The following is a 24,843-nucleotide window of genomic DNA, read 5'->3' as shown; positions in this document are numbered from 1 at the left end:
GTCAAATTTCATGAGCAAATATAAACAATCCCATTTTCAACTACATGGCTGATTATTTTTCCGATACCGATATTGATATGGGTTATTAAAACGGTTCAAATTGTTGTTAAAGAAAAATGTAACACGAAATCCTTAAATTGATGTTAAAAATTCAAAATCACGTACTATGGCAACAATATGTATTTTTACTTTTGAATTAGTTGATGTTTGCATTTTTATTAAACAAAATTACTTTTTATACTTTTTCTTAACTAATACTTGCTGCATTGATCAATTGATTACTTGATTAATCGTTAAACTGTTAAATTAATCACAGACTAATTTTAATATCAAATAATATTTTGATTTAATTTTTTTTTAAGAAAAACAGAATTTAATTTCTTATTGCAGGTCCTTAAATTTGAATAGTTTCTCTACTCCTCTGCGACAGTAGAGTGTCTTTAAGTTATGGACAAAAGAAGACATTTGGTGACATCATCTTTGGCTTTGGTTAAATGAATAAATACATAAATAAATAATACATACATTCAAACCTTCACCATACATACATACATATGTACATACAATACAATACAATACAATAAAATCAATATTTTCACATTTTTTGACATTTCATGGACCAAAAAAATGAATTGATTTATCATAAGATTGACTCTAATACTTCTATTGGGGACAGCTATAAAATAGATTTATTTACATTGCTCTCAGTAAACCAAACCAGCTCAAAAAAGACATATTTTTAATATTATACCAGGGTTTCAGTTTATATTTTTTCTACGTAAATAAAATAAAAATAATAAAAAACAGTTTCATCTCTATGCAGATGATTTTGCTCTGTGAAATTGATGGCATGATCTTGTGATTAAAGTTACATCAGTCACATAGTGTCATCTCTATCTTCCTTGGTTTGTTGGTTTAATGAAAAAACAAAAGCATGTAACATCTTGTTGAGGTACTATATATGAGGTATTATCTATCTTCTATTCCTATGAGAATGTAGGTCATATTTATGTCCAGAGGACTGGAAATGGGGCATCTGACGTCTCTTAAAGATGACCCATCATGAGTCTATTGCTTGCTCTTGATCTCAATAAATAGACACATTTTTTCCGGGTCATGTACTGGTAAACTACAACCAGCGCTAATCTTAATGAAATTCTAAACTGCCTAGACGTCGCCTTGGTACATAAGTCAGGAGCAGTTCCTTATTTGTCATGTTAATAATAATCATCTTCAACTTGTTTGCAAGGACAAGTTTACCAATGAACAGATGTTTATCCAGTGGAATGGAGAGTTTGTTGCAGAGTGATTTGCCACCCATGTACAGTACATTTGTTTGCAACAGTGTTTTCTTGTAGTTTTGCAGAAATTAAACAAAAGCGTGTGCTTTAAATGAGGTATGCAGTGATCTGAACATACAGCTGCAGGAACTGATAAAAGCAGCCCCCTCATAAGGGAGGGCACTGATTAAATCAGCCTGTTATAGTTGCCCTACAAAAGAAGGCACTTAGATCTCTGTCACCAAAGGACAAATTACTCCACAGTTCCCCTCTAGAGGGGATGTTCCACAGTTTTAATTAGCCCCCGACTTTTTTTGGACACAGAGCCATCAGGAAATCAGCTGTAAAAATGTAGAAGGATTCCTTTAAGCCCAGTATAATTAATTTCCCCTTTAAATAGATTAGCAAGCAAGTCTAGGCGAGTATTTCAGGCCATTTAGCAGTGTCATTTGCAGAAATTGCTTTTAATTACATAATAATGGCAATGATCTCATATTGCTTACAGCTGCCAGAGGTTGAAGCAGTGAATGTGCTGTTTGTGCACTTCTACAAAGGGTCAGAGAAGGGCTCTCAGCCACACAAAGCTGCTCGCTCTCTGGATCAGAGGTCTGCTAATGGTGAGACAGTGAGGTGGAAAGTCCTGCGTGCACCTTCTTAGTTGAGTTGAACTGAGGGTCATATACCTGCTTAACCTGTGACCTGTTTCTATCATCAGTGAAACAGCAGCAAACTTACTTGGCTTTAAGCATTTGAAACAAAATAAAATAAAAACAAACAAACAAAAATATTTATAAATAAAAACTTAAGAAAAACAAGTTTTACTGGACCCATTTTCTTTTTTTTCTCTCTTTTTTTCTTTGCTGTTTCTTCTTTCATTTTATTGTTTTTATTTTTCTTCGCCAATTCCATCCCTTTCATTGAAAGTTGTACCACCCCCTAAATAGTGGAGGTAAATGAAAATTTGTTCATCGTGTTCAAAGAATTTAAAAATTACATTTAAAAAAAAAAATCATCAATAACATAGCTTTCCAGAAATAATGTTCTAGATACTTGAAACAATCCACAGACCAACAGGACTTTTTCCTTTGTAGAAAGTAGTCCTAGTGAAAATTGTCAACAGCGAGTTCTGTGGATTTTCCAGTGTAAAGGACCATTGTTCCTGGAAACTCTTGTTTTTTTTTTTGTTTTTTTTTAAATAATTATTGATCATATTAAAAGTCTCAAAAAGGCACATCATGGCCCTGTTAACATCCTTCACATGAACTGTACTGAGGGAAGGCAGCAACCAAATGAATAAAAACATGCAGACAGTCTCACGCAACCAGACAACTGAAGAATAAATCACAAGACACAAAAAACAAAAGGGAGAAAAACAAGTGGTCATTCAGAACTAAGGCACATAGATATCTCTGGAAAGTCAGGTTCCTGTTGAGGTTTTCAGTTTTCAATTTTAAAGCCTATAAGTTGCACAGAATAAATTTCACTGCCCAGTCAGAGGAAGTTAAAAGTTGGGTAATGAATTACAGAAAGAAATAAGATATTACTAAGGAAATATCTTAGTAAGATGTTGGGCCACCAGCAACATTGATGTGCCTGTGCATCCATTTTCTGGATCTGGATCTCTGCTGGAGAGATAAATACCTGTCCTCAAATGGATGTTAACTCCATTATTATTATTATTATTATTATTATTATTATTATTATATTATTATTATTATTATTATTATTATTATTATTATTATTATTATTATTATTATTTTTTTACGTCGAAATATGTCATTTTTACAATTACCCACCTGATGTCTTTTTATTTATTTATTTATTTTATTTTTTTTTAAATTTTGATCATGAAGATGATTATGATGAAGAATACTTTCTTTAAAGTTCGGTCTGAAATCCTCCGCACTTTATGTGTTTAGTTGAGTTAAGATCATGTGACGGTGAATGACATAGCATAGGAATTACATCATTTTCATATTCATCAAACTGCTAAATGACCCATTTAGTCCTAAAATGAACCATTTTGCCAAACTTGATTCAGTCAGCAGAATATAGTCACTGCACGGGGATATATTGTGGAGATATATATTGTGTATCGTGATATAGCCTAAAAATATTGTGATATTATTTCAAAGTCATATTGCCCAGCCCTACTTATCTATGTCTTTTGTAATTTGGGTGAACTGACCTTTCAGTAGGTATGCCTCAAAAGGTCACTTTTGTTATAAATTACTAGTTAGTTAGTTGTAGAAGTTTAAAAGTAGTAGTCTTTTGTTGCATAGACAATAGTTACATTCCATATGGTCACTGAAAAGGCTGAGGTAGCATCCTGATCGGAAGCTTTTAATTATAAATGCACCCTCAAAGAAATCTCTACGATATAGTGCAGTACATTTATTTTTAATAACAAAGCTTTCTCTAAGGCCCCCCTCACAAAACAAAAACCAAGATGGATGAGGTCTGACAAAGGGAGGATGAACTCCGGTGTCTTGTTACTGTCCCTCTTCAGTGGTGACATGATGGTCACTTGGCTGCCCCCTCTGACACCCGGTCTCTATGGCTGCAGTGCTTTCCCTGAACCGTCCTGCCCTCTTTCTGATACACCACAGCATTTCTGGGGCTTCATTGTCTGAGAATTGCCCCTCAGGAATCAACCTCAGACAGCTGAACAACAATAAAGGGGATTCTTTAAGAGACTTTGGCGTATGCGAAGGGGGAGAGTAGGACAAGTTCAAGAAGGGGACACTCATTAGCTTGAGATGTTGTTTTAGAGTTAACAGTCTGGATGGTGCTCGACCTCTAGCAGTTATTCTGTCTGGGCTTTGTGGTCTCAGGACTGTGTTGCTGCTTCTGACCACCACTCATGTCCAGAGAGTCAGTTTAAAAACATGATAGCCCATTGTGTTGCAACAGAAATCCTCCTTATCACAGCCCCTGAGCCAGTAATGAGGAGATAGTGAAATATGCCCGTCATAATTGACATGAGGTGATTATAATGTCTTCCAATTCCTTGTTTGGTTTGACCAACAGTCCAAAACCTCATACTGTATAATGTAAACACAGAAAACCAGCAAATCCTCACATTTGAGAAGATGGATACAGTGAGGGTTTAAGCTCTGCAAACAGATTCTGCACATGTATGCAGAATCTGAAGGCAGCCAGACAGGACTTTGGCATGAGAAGCGTCCTGTATCTGTTAGCAGATGAAATGCAATCTTGAAACTGCTAGCTACACTGTGGCCACGTTTAGACAAGAGCGACCATACTAAAAACAGAAAAGTCTAGCCTTTACATTTAAAAAAAAAAACTGCGTTCATATGATAACTTTGTGAGCACAATCCTCATGAACACGGATCCACAAAAATAAGAAGAAAGCGCTGTAGTATGCATGCAAAGCCAGTAGTTGGCGGCGTAACTTTGTAATGACTCAACATAGATGAACACCACATATATGCACCGTTCTCACAGCGACAGAAAGGGTGGTGTTTTCAAAAAATTTCTCTCTGGAATCGGCTTTCAAAAATCTGCATTTTCAGGCCACCAAAAAACCAATGTCATGTGAATGAAAGGCCAAACCACAACAAAAGTTTCAACTATTGACCGGAAGCTTCAAGGCTGCAGCAAAAACATCAACACTTACTTGCCAGGTCCCTCAAAATAAAAGCACCATGGAGCCCACTTTAATTTATTTAATTACAGCAATACTTTTTAAAATGTCATTTTAAAGTTACTTCCTTTAACTTCCTTAGAATCGTCTTTTATTAAATGTTATCATAACAGTAGTGTATTCAACTTTATTATATGACAGTAGCTACTTTATTCAGCTTTATTGTAGCTGCAGTTCATTCAGTAATTTATTATTTTAGTATTAACTCTAGTTTAAAGGATATTTAAAAATGAGCCATAAAGCCATGAAATATTGCAATGTTATTTTAAAGTGATATCGCCCAGCCCTAATCGGAACCATGGTGTCTCCAACATGAGTAAGGTAAATTCACTGAAGGCTTCTTCCTTAATAAAAATTTTTAAAAAACCTATAAAATATTTATTTGAGCATCACGTTGCTGCAAATTGAACCTGTCATGTCAAGACCAGTTGATTCTTGAAGCATACCTTTATTAATAGAGAATTTAGGTAAACGTTGTTTTAATGTACTATTTAACAATTACCTTCCTCTTAAACGGAATAAAGCAATGTAAACCAATAGGTCTAAACTAGGAGATGATTAATGTTTTCCTGAAATTGTAAATGGAAAGCTTTGTGTGGTTGCAAACCCTGCTGGATCTCTTAAATGATACTCAATTAGGGGCCCTATTGTTTTTCTTCGTCAGCTGTGGTCGCTAAGTATGACACTGGTGATCTGACTCCAGAGGATAATTGTGTAGATATCCACCTCTGTGAAAATCCCTTAAAGCCTTTGTTTTGGTTCAGGCTTTGGCCTTTGTGTGTCTCTCTGTAAATCACCGTTAAACTTCTCAAGACTCCGAGGGAAGAAAAAGAGGGGGAGGGGGGACGGTACCAACGCAGAGCAACACTCTATTTATCCTGTGATGAGAGTGAAAAGGAGAGAGAACGGCCCCAGTGGGTCCAAATGCAGAACACTGAGCTGAGCCTCTTGTGGTTTTACAGATTTAGCTACAATATGGCTCTGTGTTGCCGCAGCAATGGGTTGCTATTAACATGATGTTTTCCCGAGGGAGAGGAAGCATCAACCTCTGTACCTACCCTTCGAGGTGAGGTTACACCAGGTCACACGTACTACAGGGTACGCACCACATAGTGTGCTTATTATCAGTAAAATTTAATGACACCTTCTCTATCTGGACTGGATTAGGTTTATGCTGGGAAGTGCTATAATTGTAATTATTACCACCAGCATCTGCGGTTTTAATCCAGTATGAATCTGCTATGCCTGTAATTTTAATAAGAGTGTGAATTACTACTGATCATTATAAAACTGCCTTTGGCTTGAAATAATAATGGATGTGTTTGTGTGTTTGTGTGTGTGTGTTTGCGTGTGTGTGTGTGTGTGTGAGAGAGAGAGAGAGAGTCTGTGTTTGTGTGTCCTTGCTATAATTGTAATCATTACCACCAGCATCTGCAGTTTTAATCCAGTATGAGTCTGCCATGCCTGTAATTTTTATATGAGAGTCTACTTGTTATTATAAAACTGACTTTGGCTTAAAATAATAATGTGTATATGTGTGTGTGTGTGTGTGTGTGTGTGTGTGTGTGTGCACGCACATGCATTTTGAGGTATTGCACTAGAAAAGCTGTGGGGAAACAGCAAAATTTGGTAAAACTTCAGTAGCACATAAAAGTGTCACACAGCATGTGATTTTTTCTTCTGAGGGGCAGTACAAGAACTATTAGGGGGGAGAGTGAATCAGAAAAGGGACAAGGTTGTGTTTTTTTTTCTTTTTGATTAAGAGAAGGTGGTCTGATTTTTTTTTGTGGGAACGCAACGAAGGGAAGTTTCCTTACTTTTTCTTTACTTTTTTTTCAAGTTCAGCACTGTTGTTTCATTAAGAAATTTTGGTTTAAATTGGCATACACCATCTTGAATTTTGTGTACTTTGCCTCCTTTGTTTTTTAATAATTAGTTGAACCAATTTCAGCATTCTTATATTGTTTTGAGTTTTGGGAGGAGGATGTTGCTGTTTTTTTTTTTGGTTTTTTTTTGTTCTTAGTTAAGAGGAGGGTCCAAAGAAAATATTATTAATTCTGGGAAGGGCTTTGTGTTTTTTTTTTTTGTTTGTTTGTTTGTTTTTTTAAAGTAAAATGTAATGTTCAGCCTCCCTCCCCGCCTTGGTCATTTTGTCCCTTAGAGCAGTAATTTATAAATCAGTCACAGAGAATTCCTCTACAAACATAAAATAATTTTATTGAGAAAAACAAATATTAAAGGAGCTTCCCCAATAAATAAATCAAGTTCTTTGGTCTGTTTTTTTTTCCTCGTTCTTCACATTACAGGGGCAAAGGTCCTGTATCTCAGCGTCAGTCACTTCAAGTTTCCATCAGCTCCCTGCTTCTGTTTATGCTGGCACGCAATTAAGGCAAGTTGTTCAAGCTGGGCAAGCAGTGAAAGCCTCCAGGCTGCAGCAAATCGCAGATACACATGGGCCTTCAAAGCAGCGATTAGGAGGGCTGATGGTTTAACCCTTGGCATCAGTCTGTAGGTGTTGATGTGGGTGAAGCAAATCACTCATTTACTGTAGCAGAAATATGAGGCATTTTTTTATCTCCCAGTTGTTTCCTTTTTACTCTTTCTCTGATGAAGAGCTGACGGGGTTTAGAAGTTGAAGTTAAATACACACACAGGCACATTGATTTCTTTTCATCTTTTTTTTTTACAACGGGTGTATTGAATACTGCATGAGGCCCAGATCCTTAGCTCCTTTAGCCGGTTTATTGCCCCACAAAGTCAGACAGTGTAAGTAACAAAATGGACTGAAATGACCTCAGTGTTTATGTCTAACAAAAATAATGTTTCAGGAGCATCCTGCTGGCCAAGAGGTCTGAGATGCACACCATGTAGTTGCATCATCCCCAAATGATCCTTTGCCAAGTCTTGTCCTTGAACGTAACTGTCCAATCATAGCGTACAACGGCCGGCTCTGACTATGGCCTGACAGCTACGGAACTGTGCTCTGTAGACTCTCGTGCATTAATTTCAGATTTTCTTCCTTTACAGGTGGATTTTATGGATTTCAAGCTTGTCATGTTTAAATTGTGTGCCTGAGGGGTGTGTAATACATTATCTGGAGACGCTGGAAAGAGATGCTATTATGTTAAGTTATTATGTTACCACTTATATATGAGCTAGTCTGATGAACTAACTTGGGTATACACACATACACGTGCACCTACACATGCTGCTTTGCTTTTTAATGATTCTAACAGTCAGTATATTTATATGATGTTAGAAATATTATTGCGTTAGTCAGTCTGAAACTGGGCTTTTAAAATACATGCAAACATCAGTCAGTCTGACTGAAAGTGGACTAAATGAAATTTTGTGAAATTGGTCTAACACACCCAGATAATTCAATTGAATGTCATGGCTATTGGCTATTCCGTCATGTAAACATCTAAGTCGGACTTTAACTTGACTCTGCGTTCTGTGGGTGCTCGTAGTCACATAACAGCCTTCCTCTGTTATGGATAGGGACTGTTTGTCCCTTGTGAGGGGGAAGGGGTGCTAAAAAAACGTGTCAGGCATTAAAAAAATGTAAGCTCTGAAGAGAGACTTGCGTTTTTAATTTTGGCTTAGGTGACAGTTATACAACTTTAAAAAATGGTAAAAATGTGTTCATCAACATTAAACCACAGAAAATGTTTCTGAGCTGTGTAGCTGTCATGAGAAACAAGACAGCTCAGTGAGGCTTGTCAGGGGTGACACATTGTACTTGTGTGTCTAATTGAAACAGAATCTCTTCAGTCTGTGGTCCTCATCAAATTTTATGACTACACTCAGAACACCAAAATGCCCTAATTTGTATATTCAAGAGCAATTTTTGCATTTTCTGTCTTATAAGGGCTTATAAGGACTTATGATTAGTACTACATGTGTCCTCTGTCTGTTTGTGTCCAGATGCAAAGGAGAGAACAACCAGAAGATTCTCAGTCGACAAAGTCTCCAACTTCACATCTCTCCTCCTCAGTAAAGAAGACAACACGCTGTACGTCGGCGCTAGGGAGATTCTCTTTGCCCTCAACCTCACTGATATCAGTGCAGTCAAGCTACAAAGAAACGTAAGAGCCAAGCGTCTGTAAACTGCAGTATCATATACAGTATATTGAATCAATATGAATGCAGTTATAATAGGATCCCAGAGGTACAACATGAATGTGATTAGCTCCCAGAAGTCCAATGTGAATATAGTTCGCCTCACTGAATTATACCTACAGTGTGAGTCTGACTGTGTTTCTCTCCTGCAGCTCACGTGGGAAACTCCACAGACGAAGAGAGACGAGTGCAGTTTCAAAGGCAAAGACCTGAAGGCGAGTGAACTGCTGGTGTAAAAGCTCAAGTAGCTTAACTCAGATGGCTCAGACTTTATTTACTTGACTGCAGGTTCGCCTCATCGGTCAAGTTGGCCATTGTTGCAGGGCACTTTGGAAACAGACTCAGGGCAGAACCCTGGAAATTTCCTGTTGAGTTGTAGCTTTCCATTCTGCAACAATGGATTTTTCCCTTCCTCTCAAGCAAACATTTCTTCTATTACACTCCTTCTTTTTTCAGCGTTCACCACTTGCACTTTTAAATGGAAACATTCAGACCTAGCTGCTTGTGAATTTATGATTACATATTTGTCAGAAGGACCCACATTAGCAGGAGGAGTCATTCTTGAGTCTTGAGTTTTTTTATTCTTGAATAATAAAAACAATCTTAGAATTTAAAAAGAGCACAAAAATGTACCTGGGTATTTGAATTTATTAGTACAACCCTAACCCCAACCTGGGCAAAATTGTTTGATTTCTTTCAAAAAAATGGGAAGAAGTTCGTAAAATCAAACAAAAACAAACAAACAAACAAAGAATACCGGGAAAGCAAAACAATAAAAAGACCTGGATAGGGGCTTAAAAAAAAAAAATCTGTTAAATAATGTTAAATATGTAATTATTATGATCAGAAATATCATTTTTTGGAAACACTCCCCTAGCTTTTTAAAAATGGTAATTTAAACTTACTAATTTCTTGCAGTTTGACATTTCTTAAGAAGTTACTCATTACCCTTTTTTCAACATTTTCAAAGGAAAATCAAACCAATTATCTAAATGAGTTTAGAGGTTCAAATACTCATGGAAGACATCTGAATGCAGCACAAGCCTCTGATCCAGGAGGGTTTAACTATTTAGCTGGACTGTATGAAGTCTGTAGATCATTTGTGCTTTCTTTAAAATTTTATCCTCACTATCTAAAGCCCCTTTCCCAATGCACAAAAACCCCACAAACATCTGGCTTTTGTATTAAATAGGAAAAGCTCCAATCCTCATTCATTCTTGGGTCGAATGACTTTGCGGTAGTAACGGGTATGTATTATCTCCAGCTCTGATAGGCTTCCATTGGCAGTGATGAAAATACAACACCCAGGTGGACATGCTAATTTTAGCCAATTTGCTAGTGAGATTTAATGATAAATTGTCAGAAAATACAGTCGGTCTCCGTCCAGGCAGCGCTCGAACACTGTTCCAAGTTAGTCGACAGAGTTTAAAAGAGACTGAATAAAAGGTTGTTTTTTTTAAATAACCACCATAACATTGTCACTGGCCTCCATGCTGCTTTCTACTGTTTACTAATCTGTTTTCCGGCCTGTCCATAATGCCGAATGTAACACACCAGTAACAGAAAAAAACACAAAGAAAGGGTGTACTTGTTTGCTGCAGCGCCTTGTACATTGCTCTGCTCTACTGGCAATGAGAAAACAGCATACACATGCGAATTTTGGAGAAAAAGTGTATGAGTCAGTGTCATGAGACAGAAAACAAAATAACTTCCCAAAAATAACTTTCTGGAAAATAGAAGGAATAGAGGAAAAAAACAAAACTCCAAGCACAATCAGTTGTTTTTTTTTTTATTCTTTTAAAGTCAGCCTAATCACCTTTATCTTTTTGCAGGTATATCAGCAGCTGTAAAGAAAATGTGCATCATTTTACCATAATTCTTTTCTTTGTTTTGAATACAGAAGGATTGCCTCAACTACATCAAGATCTTGCTTCGTATTAACAGCACTCATCTGTATGTGTGTGGAACGTACGCCTTCAGCCCCACCTGTGCTTACATTGTAAGTGTCTCTATCAACCCGTTCCATGTGTTGCAGCGACCTGCTGTGTGCAACCTGTGCATGTGTTGAGGATCTGAAAAGCTGTGTCATTCATTGTTTTGTTTTGTTTTTTATTACCCTGGTGCCGGGCTTATATGTAGTGTTGATTTATTAGCTTGTAGAGGAAGAGCATTTCAAATCTGATGCAGGCTGCTTCCTTCCTCTCAGTTCACTTAGCAGTCTGGCTGAGGCCCATGTCCAGCTAGACACAATATACTGCATGTACATTATTTTATTATCTCCTGTGCCGAAGGGAAATGGATCAAAATATTTAATGCATGTAATCACATTATATAAGAATGGACCCAGTTTGCAATCCTTTTTCTACGAATGTTTTAAAAGCTTTTAGACCTGTCCATAACAAATATAAAAAGATGACCTGAACTTCACCTTTCCCTAAAGTCAGACGGACCACCTTTGCACTGTGGGACAGATGGACAGCGGTCACTGTCAGAGCAGGTTACAGCACTGCCCTTCCAACTAAGTGTGTCAAGAGGTGTGTGTGTGTGTTTGTGTGTGTGCTCTCCAGAACACTGCAGACTTCTCCCTTGTCAAGAGCGATACCGGTGAGATCGTTACAGAGGATGGACGAAGCCGCTGCCCGTTTAATCCTGAATACAAGTCCACTGCCATCATGGCTGGTAGGTTGCTATCGCTAAAATAAAGCTGTGTGTAAATGTTTTGATTTATAGAATCCACTGTGGGAATTAGCAAAGAAACTAGAAACAGGTGGTTGATATGGAGACAAATTGGGCCCGAACCTCTGGATTTCATTACTGTGCGGAATGCAAAAGCCCATTCCCTCGTGGTAAACACTGTGATTATGCTGGTCTTCTTCGTTGTGTTGCAGATGGAGAACTGTATGCTGGTACAGTCAGTAATTTCCAAGGAAATGAACCCATCATTTACAAGAGTATAAGCCAAGGAACTGCTCTGAAAACTGAAAACTCACTCAACTGGCTTCAAGGTAGAGGGCTTTTACTGGAAGGCAAAGCTTTTCATTTAATCTTCATTTAATAAAAAAAAAAAAAAAAAAGTCATTTGATATAACATCTTAGTAAAATCAATGACACTCTGAAACTGTTTGTTCTGGATACGCTGTATAAGAATAGTAACTATTTAGATTAAATAGATAAAAAGTGTTTACCTGCAGTCTGTCAGAGTCCCTGTCGTGATTGAATTTTCCATTTAGCGTGCTGATGTCAGAGGAAATAGGGAGGTCTGTCCCAAAGTGCCTTAATTTCATAAGCTGTAGGTTGACAGTATTTTTCATGTGGTTTTTCCTTTCAGACCCAGCCTTTGTGGGCTCTGCCTACATACAGGAGAGCCTGCCCAAGGGCAACCTAGTGGGCGATGACGATAAGATTTACTTCTTCTTCAGCGAAGCAGGAAAGGAGTTTGATTTCTTTGACAACACCATTGTATCACGCATTGCTCGCGTGTGTAAGGTGAGTGATGTTTGAGGGCAGATAGTCCATCTAAAAGCACCTTTTCCCCCCTTTAGCAATATATCCTGACACCCCCTCACATCGCTATAGGAATCTATCAGAGCAGAGAGGAATTTTTGCATTTCATATGTGTCTGCGTACATGATCCTATACGGACAAATCTGCCGTCTCCTGAAAGCCTCTTACAGCATGAATATGATGAGTATAGCTCACAGTCTTTCTGGGCAGTGACGCACGATCTCCTGTTACAGAAAAACATTCCTCTCACATGTTTCCCCCTGTTTGATTCTTTTTCTCCAGATCCTCTCCTCCCTCAATTCTTATCGTGTTTCACCAAATATTTGTGTTCAGACCGGACTCGGTAGCCAAGTCAAAATGTCTTAGGATTACTGTAGCACAAGATCCATGCACAGGAATGGATTATCACCTGCTGAAACACTTAAACTCAGGCCTTTAAACGGAAAAGCAGACCTCACGCAGCATTTGTTAATATCTTTTGGGGTCTCCTCGGTTTATGTAAACATTAATATCACAAACCAGCTCTCCAGATCAGACTGCTGCTTGTCTCAAAGTCCAAGGAAAATGAAAAGTACTAGCTGACTGTTTGATATTCACACCAGATAAACTATAACATGTAGGAGCTGTTGTTTGGGGACATTTTTTTTGTATTTCAAACCTTTTTATTAGGGATTAGGGATGTTGCCATATACAGATATAAACAATAACTGAAATATTTTTTAGAAAATGAACAATTAATATCATGTAAACCCTCTGAAAACTTAGCAAACTGGCTTGATTGCTTTCAAACACGTGGAAAGAATGCAACGAGCAACTTAACATAAAAAATGACCCTAAAATTAGCAAAGACTTAATAAAAACTTAAAAGAAAATTACCTGAAATTAGCAACAAAAAAAGTAAAGTAAAAGAACAAAAACAAAAAGTGACATTAAAACAAAAAAAGTTCTAAAATGAAAAAATAAAATATAAATATTTATAATAAATCAGTTTTTCTTTTTGGTAGCCTAATTTTAAATTTATTATTATGAATATATATTCTTTTATATTTTTCCCTTTATTTGATCATAATGATTGTCTCTCTTTCTAAGCTATTTTCAGGTCATTTTTTTTCACCTTTTACTGATTTAATTCTTTTTATTTATTTTTTATTTTTTGCAATTCACAGGACAGTTCATGCCAGTTTGCTGATTGCTTTTTCCCATGTTTTTCAAAAACATCAAAGCAATTTACTTGCAATAAGCAAAATTAAAGATAAAATTGGCTGACAGCAGTGTTATTATAATTTAAAATTTTCTGTAAAGATTGCAAAAAATGTCATTATTGTGTTATCATATCTTGTCATTATCTTTTGGCCCGATAATAGTGTGGTAAAAAATGTCACATTTTCTATTATTGTAGATCACAACTTTTTAGGAACCTACATTGAGAGCCAGTAAAATTTAAATCTTCATTTTTTAAAGAAAACCCAGCTGTGAATCACAGGCCTGTTCCAGTCTGCCCACGGGGTTATATTTTCTTCATGTTAAAATTATCCACTCAGTTTCACAAACATCCAATTAAAGATAAACAGTTAACAGATTTATATAAATACCGAGTCATCAGCAATTGATGATAGCTTCTCCCACATATGGTTCAAATATGTGCTGAATATAAAGTATCCTGCTTCAGATTAACCAAGAGGAAATTAGCATTAATGTACCTTTTTTGGGGGAGTGTGCTTCCTAAACATACTGGTATGTAAAACATAACAAAGCATTAAAATGATGCTCAGAAGATGATGGTGTCAGTTCCTTTAAGTAATACCATATAGTTATTCTGGTTAATTGTTACTTTAAATCCCATCCCCATCTCTCTTATCCCTCGTTTGACTCATTCTGTCGGCAGCAGCCCCGCTCTTTGTTGTTTATTCAGGTGTTTAGTACACAAGTTCCACTTCATGGAGGCTAACTATGGAATGATAAACAATGTTTTTGCTCGAAACAAACAAAACAAAGCATGTTCTCATTTGCTGGATGGTTCAGTTTCCCAGAAAAAAGCCATTACTGGCTGCCATGTTCATGGCTTTTTGAACAAGGGATGCTCTCACAGGGGATTAATGAACGGGCTGCATTTGCTTCAATTATTCAGAAGTCAGTTTAAGCATAGAGTGGCATTAAATTATAAAACTAGGTTCAGCCAGGAGGACAAGAGGATATACTGTATGTTGCTCATTATCTGCCCGGGTTCCTGCAATAAGTAATTGCTTCAGAAGCTCAGTATTGGTCATGTGTCATTTCCCCTCCTATCCAGCGCTGCCATTTCCTCTGATTAATGTAATCGGAAAGTGGACTCCATTGAAGCTTTATGTTAAGGGGTTTTATGTATTTTAGATCATTTAGTATTTGTCTTTGGTCCTCGGCACATTTTCAAAACTGCTTATTTCTCCCAGCAGCCAGCTTTCATCTCGTTAGATTTTAGCCTGTGAGGAAACTAGAATAATTGTTGCCACAAACTAAATGTAAACAGATAGAATGCTTGGTGCAGGAGCAACTAAAATATGCTCTTGGTTTGTGTAGGTAAAACATGTGTAGCCACCTCCCCAAGGAGGGAGGCCCGGAACTCCCTGTGGAATAAAGTCTGTTTCACAGTCATACATCACACACTGTAAATCACCCTCACGTGGAGGTTTAAAGATGTAGTCACTCTCCAATTTACACTGATATCCTCTTGTACAGTTTGTATAGCCAAATTAGTGTGCGTGTCAAGGAGGTCCTGTGCCACACATCACTTTAAAGGGTAGTGCCAAAGGCGCTGAATCACAGCAGTAGTGTCGGTGAAGAAGGATTGTCAGGGAGCAAAGCCTCTTTTTCTTTTTCATTTAAAAGCATTTGCCCTCCTCAAAGCCCCAAGTGATTTTTTGTTCTTTTCTCATCGAAGCCAGTTGTGATGATGTATATTGTTTTCATGACCTAGAAGTCTGCTGCCTCAGGGTATATCTGTGTTACAGGCACAGTTGATTTAGCTCATTATAGTTTTACTATATGAGGTTAATGTTTTTCAATTATGTCATTCTAACAGCTTCAACTTTGGAAGCATCATACCCTTCCTGTCTCTGTTTTTAGTCATAAATAGGGGTGTGTCTAGGGCGTGGCCTGGGGTGTATTATAGGGAAATCTGTATACAGCCATGGGGACGGGGCCTCGTTCATTCCTATGAGAGCTGCTCATTGGCGCATGAAGCAGAAAAAGCTCTTCTTCCATGTTTGGAAATGTGTAAAATTACCCGCATCTGCTGGCCCATTGAGCATGCATCCTAGAGACTTACAGCAGCCGAACACGGCCGAGTGTGCCTCAGTGGGCAACTTCCTCTGGCGGAGCAACTGACTTCCAGAATAGCGCTTCACTAGCTTGAGTGGCGGTCTAAAAAATGTAATTTTGCGGCTCTTTCAGACTTTCCAAATGTTATTGTACTGGATGGCTCAAATATAGATAGTGATAGAAGTCATTTTTGTAGGGGTTTAGATGCGCACAAAAAATTACATACTCATTTACAGACATCTCTTTCCCGATTTAAGTCATTGGGGAAACGTCTTTCTGGGCCAGTGGGCGTCACGTGACCAACCTGGATGGTGTTATTACACTTTTGGCTGCTATATAAAATTTGCACACTGGCACACCTCTTGGGGGCTTGGGTGGCACGGGCCACTCCTGAAATCTTATAGGCCACGCCAGATGCAACCCCATTATGACTGGCTATCTATCCAGTCACTTTTTTTTTTTTAATGGGTGCATTTCAGTCTTGAACCTGAGAGGCAATAATGTGCCAGAGTATTGTCTGTCTGACTAATTTTACAATTAAATTGATACAACTGTGAAGAAGTTAGTTCACACGTGCATATTTATTTTAATTTTTTCCACACTGAAACACATAATAATTCCTTTTAAATATTGTGAAAAAAATTGTTGGACCAATTGAATTTTTACCAGTTATCAATGTGTGTTCATTATTATGGTAACAGTACATAATTCCGTTTAAATAATGTGAAAACCCTATTTTTCATGAGTAATCAACTTAAAATGTGTGTTCATAATTATGGTTATTAAATACTTAATTACCATGATTATGAACACGTGAATTTTTTAAGTTTATAACCCATACAAATTAATTTGTTCCAACTTAGTTTTCAACGTAATCTAAAAGAACTTCTATTATGTACTTAGTTACCATATTTATGAACACACATTTTAGCTCAGTTACTCATAAATTAAAGTTGTTCCAACACATTTTTTTCACATTATTTAAAAAGGAATTTTAAAGTTTACATTTTGTTAGCACTTTATATTTGTTTTACCTTTGGAGGAACCATTTTTTAAATTAAGTATGCAGTCTTTATTTTACAAATGTGTGGTAAATTAAAGCTATGCCAATGCATGTGCCTGCAGCAGTGCTGAAACTTCATGCCCCCCCTGCATAAGTCAGTGCCCAACGTGGGCCAGCGTAGTAAAGAAAATGGCCATAAAGAAGGTAGATTCAGATGACAGACTTAATTTCCCTGTAATACACAATATGTCTTGTGTGTTATGGTATGTGAGGTATGTCATGGCATCATAGCATATGGTGCACATTAAAATTTCATGCTTTTTACAAGCCTGTCAGATCCCATCAAATCATAATTGTGTATCAAACTGTTCATTCAGAGGCATGTCAGCCGCCTCAGACAGATGTCAATCTTATATTCTTGCACACTCTACTGGTCACATGTTAAACAGCTCCAAATGTACAACATTTGTGTTGCAGGGCGACATGGGAGGCGAGAGGGTTCTGCAGAAGAAGTGGACGACCTTCCTGAAGGCTCAGCTGTTGTGCTCTTTGCCTGACGATGGCTTCCCCTTCAACATAATCCAGGACATGTATGTGCTGACACCGAGCCCCGAGGACTGGATGAACACGGTGTTTTATGGAGTCTTCACGTCTCAGTGGTGAGCACCGACTTTTTATCACCAAACACGGTGAAATCCTTATATGATCTTGTGAACTGGTTGTGGCCCAATGTTGCTAACACCAGGACACATAAAACTCAAAAGTTTAACAAAATGCACAACATAGCCAAGTTCTCCAGGTGCATGACATTAAAGGATAATGTAAAGCAACCCTTTTTTTCTGTCAGAAATAAGTCATTTCTGTGGAGCAACACCCATCAAAAGTGTCCACCCCCCGACTATAAATCGTGCTTTAGTGAAGACCTACAACATAAAGATCCATGATGGAGGGAGTTACACTACACTACAGAAAATATATTAAAACTGTTAACATTTGATTTCTTTCAAAAACATGAGAAGAGGGTGACAAGCAACTTGAAAAAAAATGGCCCAAAAACTAGCAAGAAATTTGTTAAAAGTGACAAGAAAATTACCTGAAAATATGCAATAAAAAAAGAAAGAAAATGACCTTTAAAAAAATGCTAAAAACTATTTTTTTTTCTTTTTTCTGTAACATTTTTAAAAACATAGTTAAGAGAATTAAAAATATAGTTTTGTGGAAATTTTCCCTAGTTTTTTTTTTTTTTTTTCTCTGGATATTTATCTAATAATCCCACAGCTAATTTTCAGATCATTTCCTTGTGAGCTTTTACTAATATTTTACAAACAGTTTGCTGGGAATTTCTTTGCAAGTTGTTCACTATGCTTTTGTCTTTAAGAGAAATCAAACAAATTTTCTCAAATTTCAGACGTTCAAATACTTGTGAAATGCGTCTGAATGCAGCACAAGAAAACTGATGTCGATCCAGGTGTTCAAATTATGAAATAAAATGAGAAATGGTGTTTATGTTTTTTTCTGAGGTAGAATGGGTTCCTTTGTAGAAATTAATCTCATTTAGATTCAAGTTTTATTACATTTATTTGGACAAGCACCATGTACAAAAACGAAATCTTAAACAAGACAAGAGAGGACACACTTAGTTACGTTCCATCTGCATTCCCCAAGCAGTTAAACATGACGGCAGTATCTCTAGAATCAGTTAGTGTTTATACAGAGATGTCACAGATTTCTTTAAGTCGGTGTTGTTTAGAAGCTTTTTTATGTCTTTTAAGGTATAAAGGTGCTTCAGGAAGCTCTGCCGTGTGTTCCTTCACTATGGAGCAGGTGGAAAAGGCGTTCAATGGGAGATATCGTGAGGTCAACCGAGAGACTCAGCAGTGGTACACATACAATCATCCGGTCCCAGAGCCTCGGCCTGGAGTGGTGAGTAACTGCCTGCTGCCCTCTGCTGGAGAACCTGTAGATGCATACATAAACTCAGCAGAGTGTCATGTCTTAAACTTGTTTCCTTTGCTTCTGTCTGCTCATCAGTCACATCCTTGATTTTGACAAACGATTAGGGCTCAGATATCCGTCAAGCTGTTGTCACTCCCCACCTCTCTATCCCTGAACATGATTCCCCTAAAATTACTGTGGCTTTCATTTCCTGGCAGACTTATCACAGTTGAATCACTGAAAAATCCAAGCAGCAGAGACACTGAGGTGCTGTATAGCTGCAGTGTGTGTCATTATTCAGTGCTTTTTAATGACCACTTATTTTGCCTCCGCAGTGTATTACAAATGCTGCCAGGGAACAGGGCATCTCCTCCTCGCTGCACATGCCAGACAAGGTGCTGAATTTTGTCAAAGACCACTTTCTGATGGACAGCGTGATCCGCAGCCAGCCTCTCCTGCTGAAACGTAACGTTCGCTACACGCAGATCGCCGTCCATCGAGTCCAGGCAGGGAAAAAAGCATATAATGTGCTCTTCATTGGCACAGGTAAAGGACTCCTCGCTGACAAGCACACACAAACACTCACATCAGCCTTTTTTGTCCTGTGTTATGGATTTTTTTCTCAATATTCACAGTTTAATCTCAAGTTATACTGTGTCTTATAGATGATGGGAGACTTCATAAAGCCATCAATGTCAACAACAAGATGCACATCATTGAGGAGATTGCACTCTTCAATGATTCCCAACCAGTGCAACACATCGAGCTGGACACTGAAAAGGTATACACTAATGCAGGAAAGTAGTAGTAAACAAATCGCCATTACTGCATTGGCACCCCCCCTCCTCCCCCGCCCGCGTTTGAATGCAAGATGTGCTGAGAAGTGTACAGTTTTCTACTTTTACCTTTACTGTCTGCGAAATGTTACTTTTGAAAAAGATGTCTAGGAGTTCGGGAAAAACCTGTGCAGTTCTCGGATGTTTCAACAGTAGTAGCAAACTTCAACTTTGGACAAAATCTGAATTCAAAATACACACGCCTTTACTTCATGAAGAGTGCTCCTGTCTGAGCACGTACAGTCTGCACAGACTTCCTGGACATGCAGAGGACCAAGATGTTCACCAAAAGTAGATCAAGCGTGTTAATTTTTATGAATGTAACTGGTCTGTAATGATTAAATGCAACTCTTCATTGTTATTTACAGTAATTTTTGTGACATGACATTACAACTCTTCATCACTTGATTAGATGTAATATGTCAATTTGAATAACATTAAGATCACAATCCATACGAAAGACCTTCATCAGTAACTGGGGCCACTGCCTAATGTTGTCAGTCCAACTCAGCAGGCAGCAGTCAATTGCCACCGCTGTAATGGCTGCGCCGCTAGATGGAGGAACACACAAATTCAGATTCGTTTGGAGTTGAGCTCAGCTTGTTTTACAGATCTTTCTCAGCGTGTGAACTAATAACAAGCTCAGTAAACGCATTTATTGGCAGTTCAGAGCTTCCATGAGCTGTGAAGAGTCATAGCCTGAAGCAGACCTCGTGTTCAACGAGCTAATTATATGCAACTTTCTCTCAGGGGATGTGCAAACAACAGCTGCAATTGTAACACTTCTTGAGTCCTGGCTCGTCTTTGATACTCTGCTCAGATTTGTACATTTGGTCAAAGAAATCCCTTTTTAAGAGTTGCTAAGATAAGCTAGATGTGCTGCATTCAGATGAGGGTCAGACTCAGGAGAATCTGGATGAAATGAGTAACCCAGTAACTGTATTTGGGGCACTTCCTTCCTGTCCCCTGCTTTGTCATCTCTCCTCTACAGGGTCAGCTTTATGTTTCCTCTTTCTCTGAACTGGTGGAGGTCCCAGTAGCTAACTGCGCTAATTATCAGAGTTGCGGGGAGTGCATCCTCTCCAGGGATCCTTACTGTGCCTGGAACGGGAGGCAGTGTGTGGATGTCAGACAGGCTCCACCGAGCAAGTATGCATCCCTCTGCACAATAATCTACAACAGTATTACAGCTTATAAACAAACACTTCTGTATAATATCTAAATTTACGATGGCCTCTGATCAAGTGCATGTGTTTCAGTGCCTGGCAGCAGGATGTAGATAAAGCAGACACATCAGCTATTTGCAACAAGACAGTGCCAAGCCCACGGTTTGCTAAACCTCCACCTACACGTAAGTGAACTCCTCCTCTGTTTGTCACAGATTCACAGAGCAGCACTCTGCACTGGATTTTTTCAGGCTTTGCTGTTCAATTTTTTTTTTCAATTATGTCTTTACCATTATCATCATTTTGACTCATTCCACCTTCTGTTTATTTTTATTGCATGTAATGGCTATTTCTTGAAAAAGGTTATTTATGCTTTTAATGTGCTTTTACTGTTTGGACTGTTTGAAATTTTATTTCTTTCATTTGTTTTCCACCTGTGTTCTGTCTGTAACTTATTTCCAGACTTATGGTATCCATGTGCTGTATGATGATTTTATTTTATTTTATTTTATTTACTTATTTACATTGTCAAGTTGTATGTTATTATTATTGTTGTTGTTGTTGTTATTGTTATTATTATATTTTGTTGTTGTTTTTATTAACATTTAACAATTGGCAAACATTTAAAAGATAATAAAGAAAAAAATTATCACACAAAACAATTATAAGGACAATAGAAAAATGAGTAAACTCTTTAAAAAATATAATGAGTAAATAAATCAAATAAAATGAAAACATAATAAAATAAATAAAATTGAAATACATCAATAGATTAGCTATGGTCACAAAACATATGTCCTCTTTCCATTCAGAATCAAATCCAGTCTGGCCGGCTAAGTTGTGGTCAGAGGTCCATAAAAGGTTCCCATGTTTTCAGAAATATGTCTAACTTATTTTTTAGGGTATATGTGTGCTGTTCAAGATGTGTGATGTTTTCTTAAATGAATTGAATGTTGGTGGCCTTTGGTGGTTTCAGTTTAACAGGATGCATTTCTTTGCCACATAGGATATTATACCAGTCCTTTTCACAGATATGGAGTCCATCATCCCGTTCAGTTCTGTACCAAAGAGGTACCGAGCTGGTTTAATGCCCAAAGGAGTTTCTAATATCTTAACCGTGAGGTCATGTACCTCTTTCCAAAAGAGTTTTAGTCTTTTACACTCCCAGAAATTATGGATGATTGACCCTGTATATGTTTTTTGCTTTTCAGTTTGATTCCAAATGTGTTTATTGTGTCAAACCACTATTATTCTGAATTCTGCACCAGATAAGGCAGTGCATCTTACTTCATTTCTGACTCTATCTATGTCTCTGCTTTGCCTTCCTGCAGGAATGTCCTCATGCCAGGTGATCATTATCCCAGCCAACACCTTCAAAGTACTCCCTTGCAGGCTGCGCTCTAATTTGGCTGAAAGGCGGTGGGAGTTCAGTGAGAGCGCGGGTCACTTCCATTACCCCAGCCCAGAGGGGGGGTTAGTCGTGGTAGCTCAAGCTGACAGGCAGGAAACCTACGAGTGCTGGTCGGTGGAGGAAGGCTTCAGACAGCTGCTGGCAAACTACTGTGTGCGGGGCGAGACCAAACATGAGAGCACCACCCTGACAGGCCGTTCTCACACGCCACTGGTCTCCCAGGAGGAGTTTATCATCCTGCCAGGAGAGGCCCGCTCACCGCAGATCAACACTAAGACCTACTGGAACGAGCTGATAGTGGTATGTTCCCTGCTGGCTTTCTCCCTGGTGGTCTTCTCTCTGTTTGTGGTCTACCGGAACCGCGACCACATGAAATCCATGCTAAAGGAGGGAGAGTGCCCTAACATGCAGCAGAAGAAGCCCAGAATAGTGGGGAAACCAGCTGAGAACTTGCCACTAAATGGCAACACAGTCACAGCGTCGGCTTCGGATCACAAGGGCTACCAGACCCTTAATGACAACTACATCTGCAGCACTCCACCACATGAGTGCTCGTCTCCTGACAACAGTAAGAGCTTCTCAGAGTCGGAGAAGAGGCCTCTAAACTTAAAAGAGAGCCACGTAGAGATCTCTCCCACATGCCCACGTCCGCGAGTCAGACTGGGCTCTGAGATTAAAGACTCTATAGTGTGAGGCCGGCATCGTGTTGTGCGGAGTTTGAAACTGAAAGCAAAGAGTGCACTTGTTGAGAGAGACAAACCCCTACAAGAGGGAAAACTGAGGATCATCAGACTCTTCACAGAGACTTTTCATTACACAGATTTTGCACTTTTTTTTTATTCTGTCCCTGTGGTCCTTTTTCATTTCATGTTGTTTTCCTCTCACTCCCCCTTATTCAAGTGCATTCGAAGCACGCTGAAGAAGTTCCGGTTTGCCTTCAGACTTTTGATGCTTTCACATACGGCTCACAGGAATGTAAGAAGCGTATAGGTGGTGTCACAACTATGATTCAGTGATTGAATCTCAGGCCCCGTTTACACTTGGTGTGAAAATGCGTCCTGGGTGATCAGATCACAAGTGGACAGCTCTAAGTACGGGTGTGAATTAGGGCTGGACCCAAATATAAGGCTATTTGGGCGTTTGTTAATTAAGTAGGTATTTGGCTTTTAATTTAGGCTTTAAGATTTTTATTTTATTTTTTTTTTGAGGACTAATTCCACTTAAGTGTTTGTAATTTTGCTGCTGCGCCTTTCACACACATACTGGCAGGAAAGATCATTTTACCCAACGGTTATTAACAGGTTTATTGACTGTGGCAAGACGTTTCTGTGTCGGTGTGACATGTGAGCCCCCTTGCAGCTCACCCTGAGTGGGGCTCTGTCCTGCAGCACAAAGCAGGCAAATTTCAATATCTTCCATAATGAGGTCACTGATAATTTCACACAAACAAGTTTTTAAAAAAAAATTTTTACTTTACTAACTGTAAAGTTTAATAACCTACAAGCAGTCAGAGGCACCCTGACGCGCTGAAACTGTCGGATGCAGGATCCTATCTCTCCCCTTCCATCATCCATGGAACCTATGGTCTCTTCCCAGAAGGCGGTGAAGCCGTGAAGTGCATGGTCTCTCCCTCGCTCACCTTATGGTGAAGCTCTGGGTGTCTGTCATTCTGGGATTATTTGCTGTCTGTCTGCCCAGAAAATGGCATTCAGGACAGACCAGGTGTGAATGCGCCACATGTGTCCTCAGTGTCTCTTGAAATCCAATCGCTCAGATCACATTTAATGGTGACATTTAATGATGGTCTGGGCAACACATTCTTTCAGGAGCCTCTTTTACATCAACGTGGAACAGGTTAAGTTACAGTTCCCACACCTAATTTTGACCGCTTCAGAGCAGAGTGTGAACCATGATGACATCAGATGTCATATTCCACAGAAGAGAGGATGGCCAAGACAACAAGGGAGAAGTTTAGTGAGGAGTTGTATGGGGGAAAAAAAGAGCAGGCCGTGGTCTCATCATTAGTTGGCTTCTTTTTTGGATAAAGAGAAAAATTTGTAGTAATGGAACAAAAGATTTCCAGTACTCAATGCGGTCCGCCACTTTGAAACTTCCGTTGTGCATTGTGCATCAGCCTATGTTGATGACACATCCTTGATAACAAGGGTTCTGCTCAAAACTGGTGGAAAATGCAGGCTGGTCTCATAGATAGCACAGAGGCTGAACGGACCTGATTCAAGAACCAGAGCCTATTTGGGGAAAAATATGGCATTTGTGTGCATGTGGGTGGACTCTTACAAACTGTACCCAGCATGGAGCTCATAGCACCGCAGCACTCGTCTCCTAGTGGCACAGAGAGGGGCTGTGAATCAATACGATGTGTGCAGCCCTACAATTAAATACAATGTTGCTCATTTGAAATAGTAAAGGTTGTTTATTGTTTTTAACGCTGGATAAAAACAATAAACAATGCATTTAGGCTTTGCAAACATAGATGATTGGCATATTTATTTGCTTAAAGAAAAGTGAGATCTGATAGCAAGTGGTCACTGGAGACACGTGTGGACATGCAGTCTAATACCAGGCGTGAACAGACAGACACAGAGCTGACCACTTGTGATC

The 24,843-nt window shown here is 38.6% G+C and overlaps 1 protein-coding gene across 1 annotated transcript in view; it reads left to right on the top strand.

Moving 5' to 3' along the window:
• sema4ba (sema domain, immunoglobulin domain (Ig), transmembrane domain (TM) and short cytoplasmic domain, (semaphorin) 4Ba) overlaps positions 1-24,213 on the top strand; it is a 62,182-nt gene extending 37,969 nt beyond the window's left edge. Inside the window, exons 3-15 of the mRNA XM_042496707.1 lie at positions 8,875-9,035; positions 9,222-9,284; positions 10,970-11,068; positions 11,637-11,748; positions 11,958-12,074; positions 12,398-12,555; positions 17,351-17,532; positions 18,646-18,796; positions 19,144-19,354; positions 19,474-19,589; positions 20,636-20,793; positions 20,904-20,995; positions 22,142-24,213. Coding sequence (XP_042352641.1) covers positions 8,875-9,035; positions 9,222-9,284; positions 10,970-11,068; positions 11,637-11,748; positions 11,958-12,074; positions 12,398-12,555; positions 17,351-17,532; positions 18,646-18,796; positions 19,144-19,354; positions 19,474-19,589; positions 20,636-20,793; positions 20,904-20,995; positions 22,142-22,914 — 2,393 coding nt within the window. The 3' untranslated portion in view covers positions 22,915-24,213. The remainder of the gene's footprint in view (positions 1-8,874; positions 9,036-9,221; positions 9,285-10,969; positions 11,069-11,636; positions 11,749-11,957; positions 12,075-12,397; positions 12,556-17,350; positions 17,533-18,645; positions 18,797-19,143; positions 19,355-19,473; positions 19,590-20,635; positions 20,794-20,903; positions 20,996-22,141) is intronic.
• The last annotated feature ends 630 nt before the right edge of the window (positions 24,214-24,843 follow it).

The sequence above is a fragment of the Plectropomus leopardus genome, chromosome 11 (genome assembly GCF_008729295.1).
Source record: "Plectropomus leopardus isolate mb chromosome 11, YSFRI_Pleo_2.0, whole genome shotgun sequence".
NCBI lineage: Eukaryota > Metazoa > Chordata > Actinopteri > Perciformes > Serranidae > Plectropomus > Plectropomus leopardus.
The sequence above is the reverse complement of the archived record's forward strand: the minus strand, read 5'-3'. Positions and strand labels throughout refer to the sequence as shown.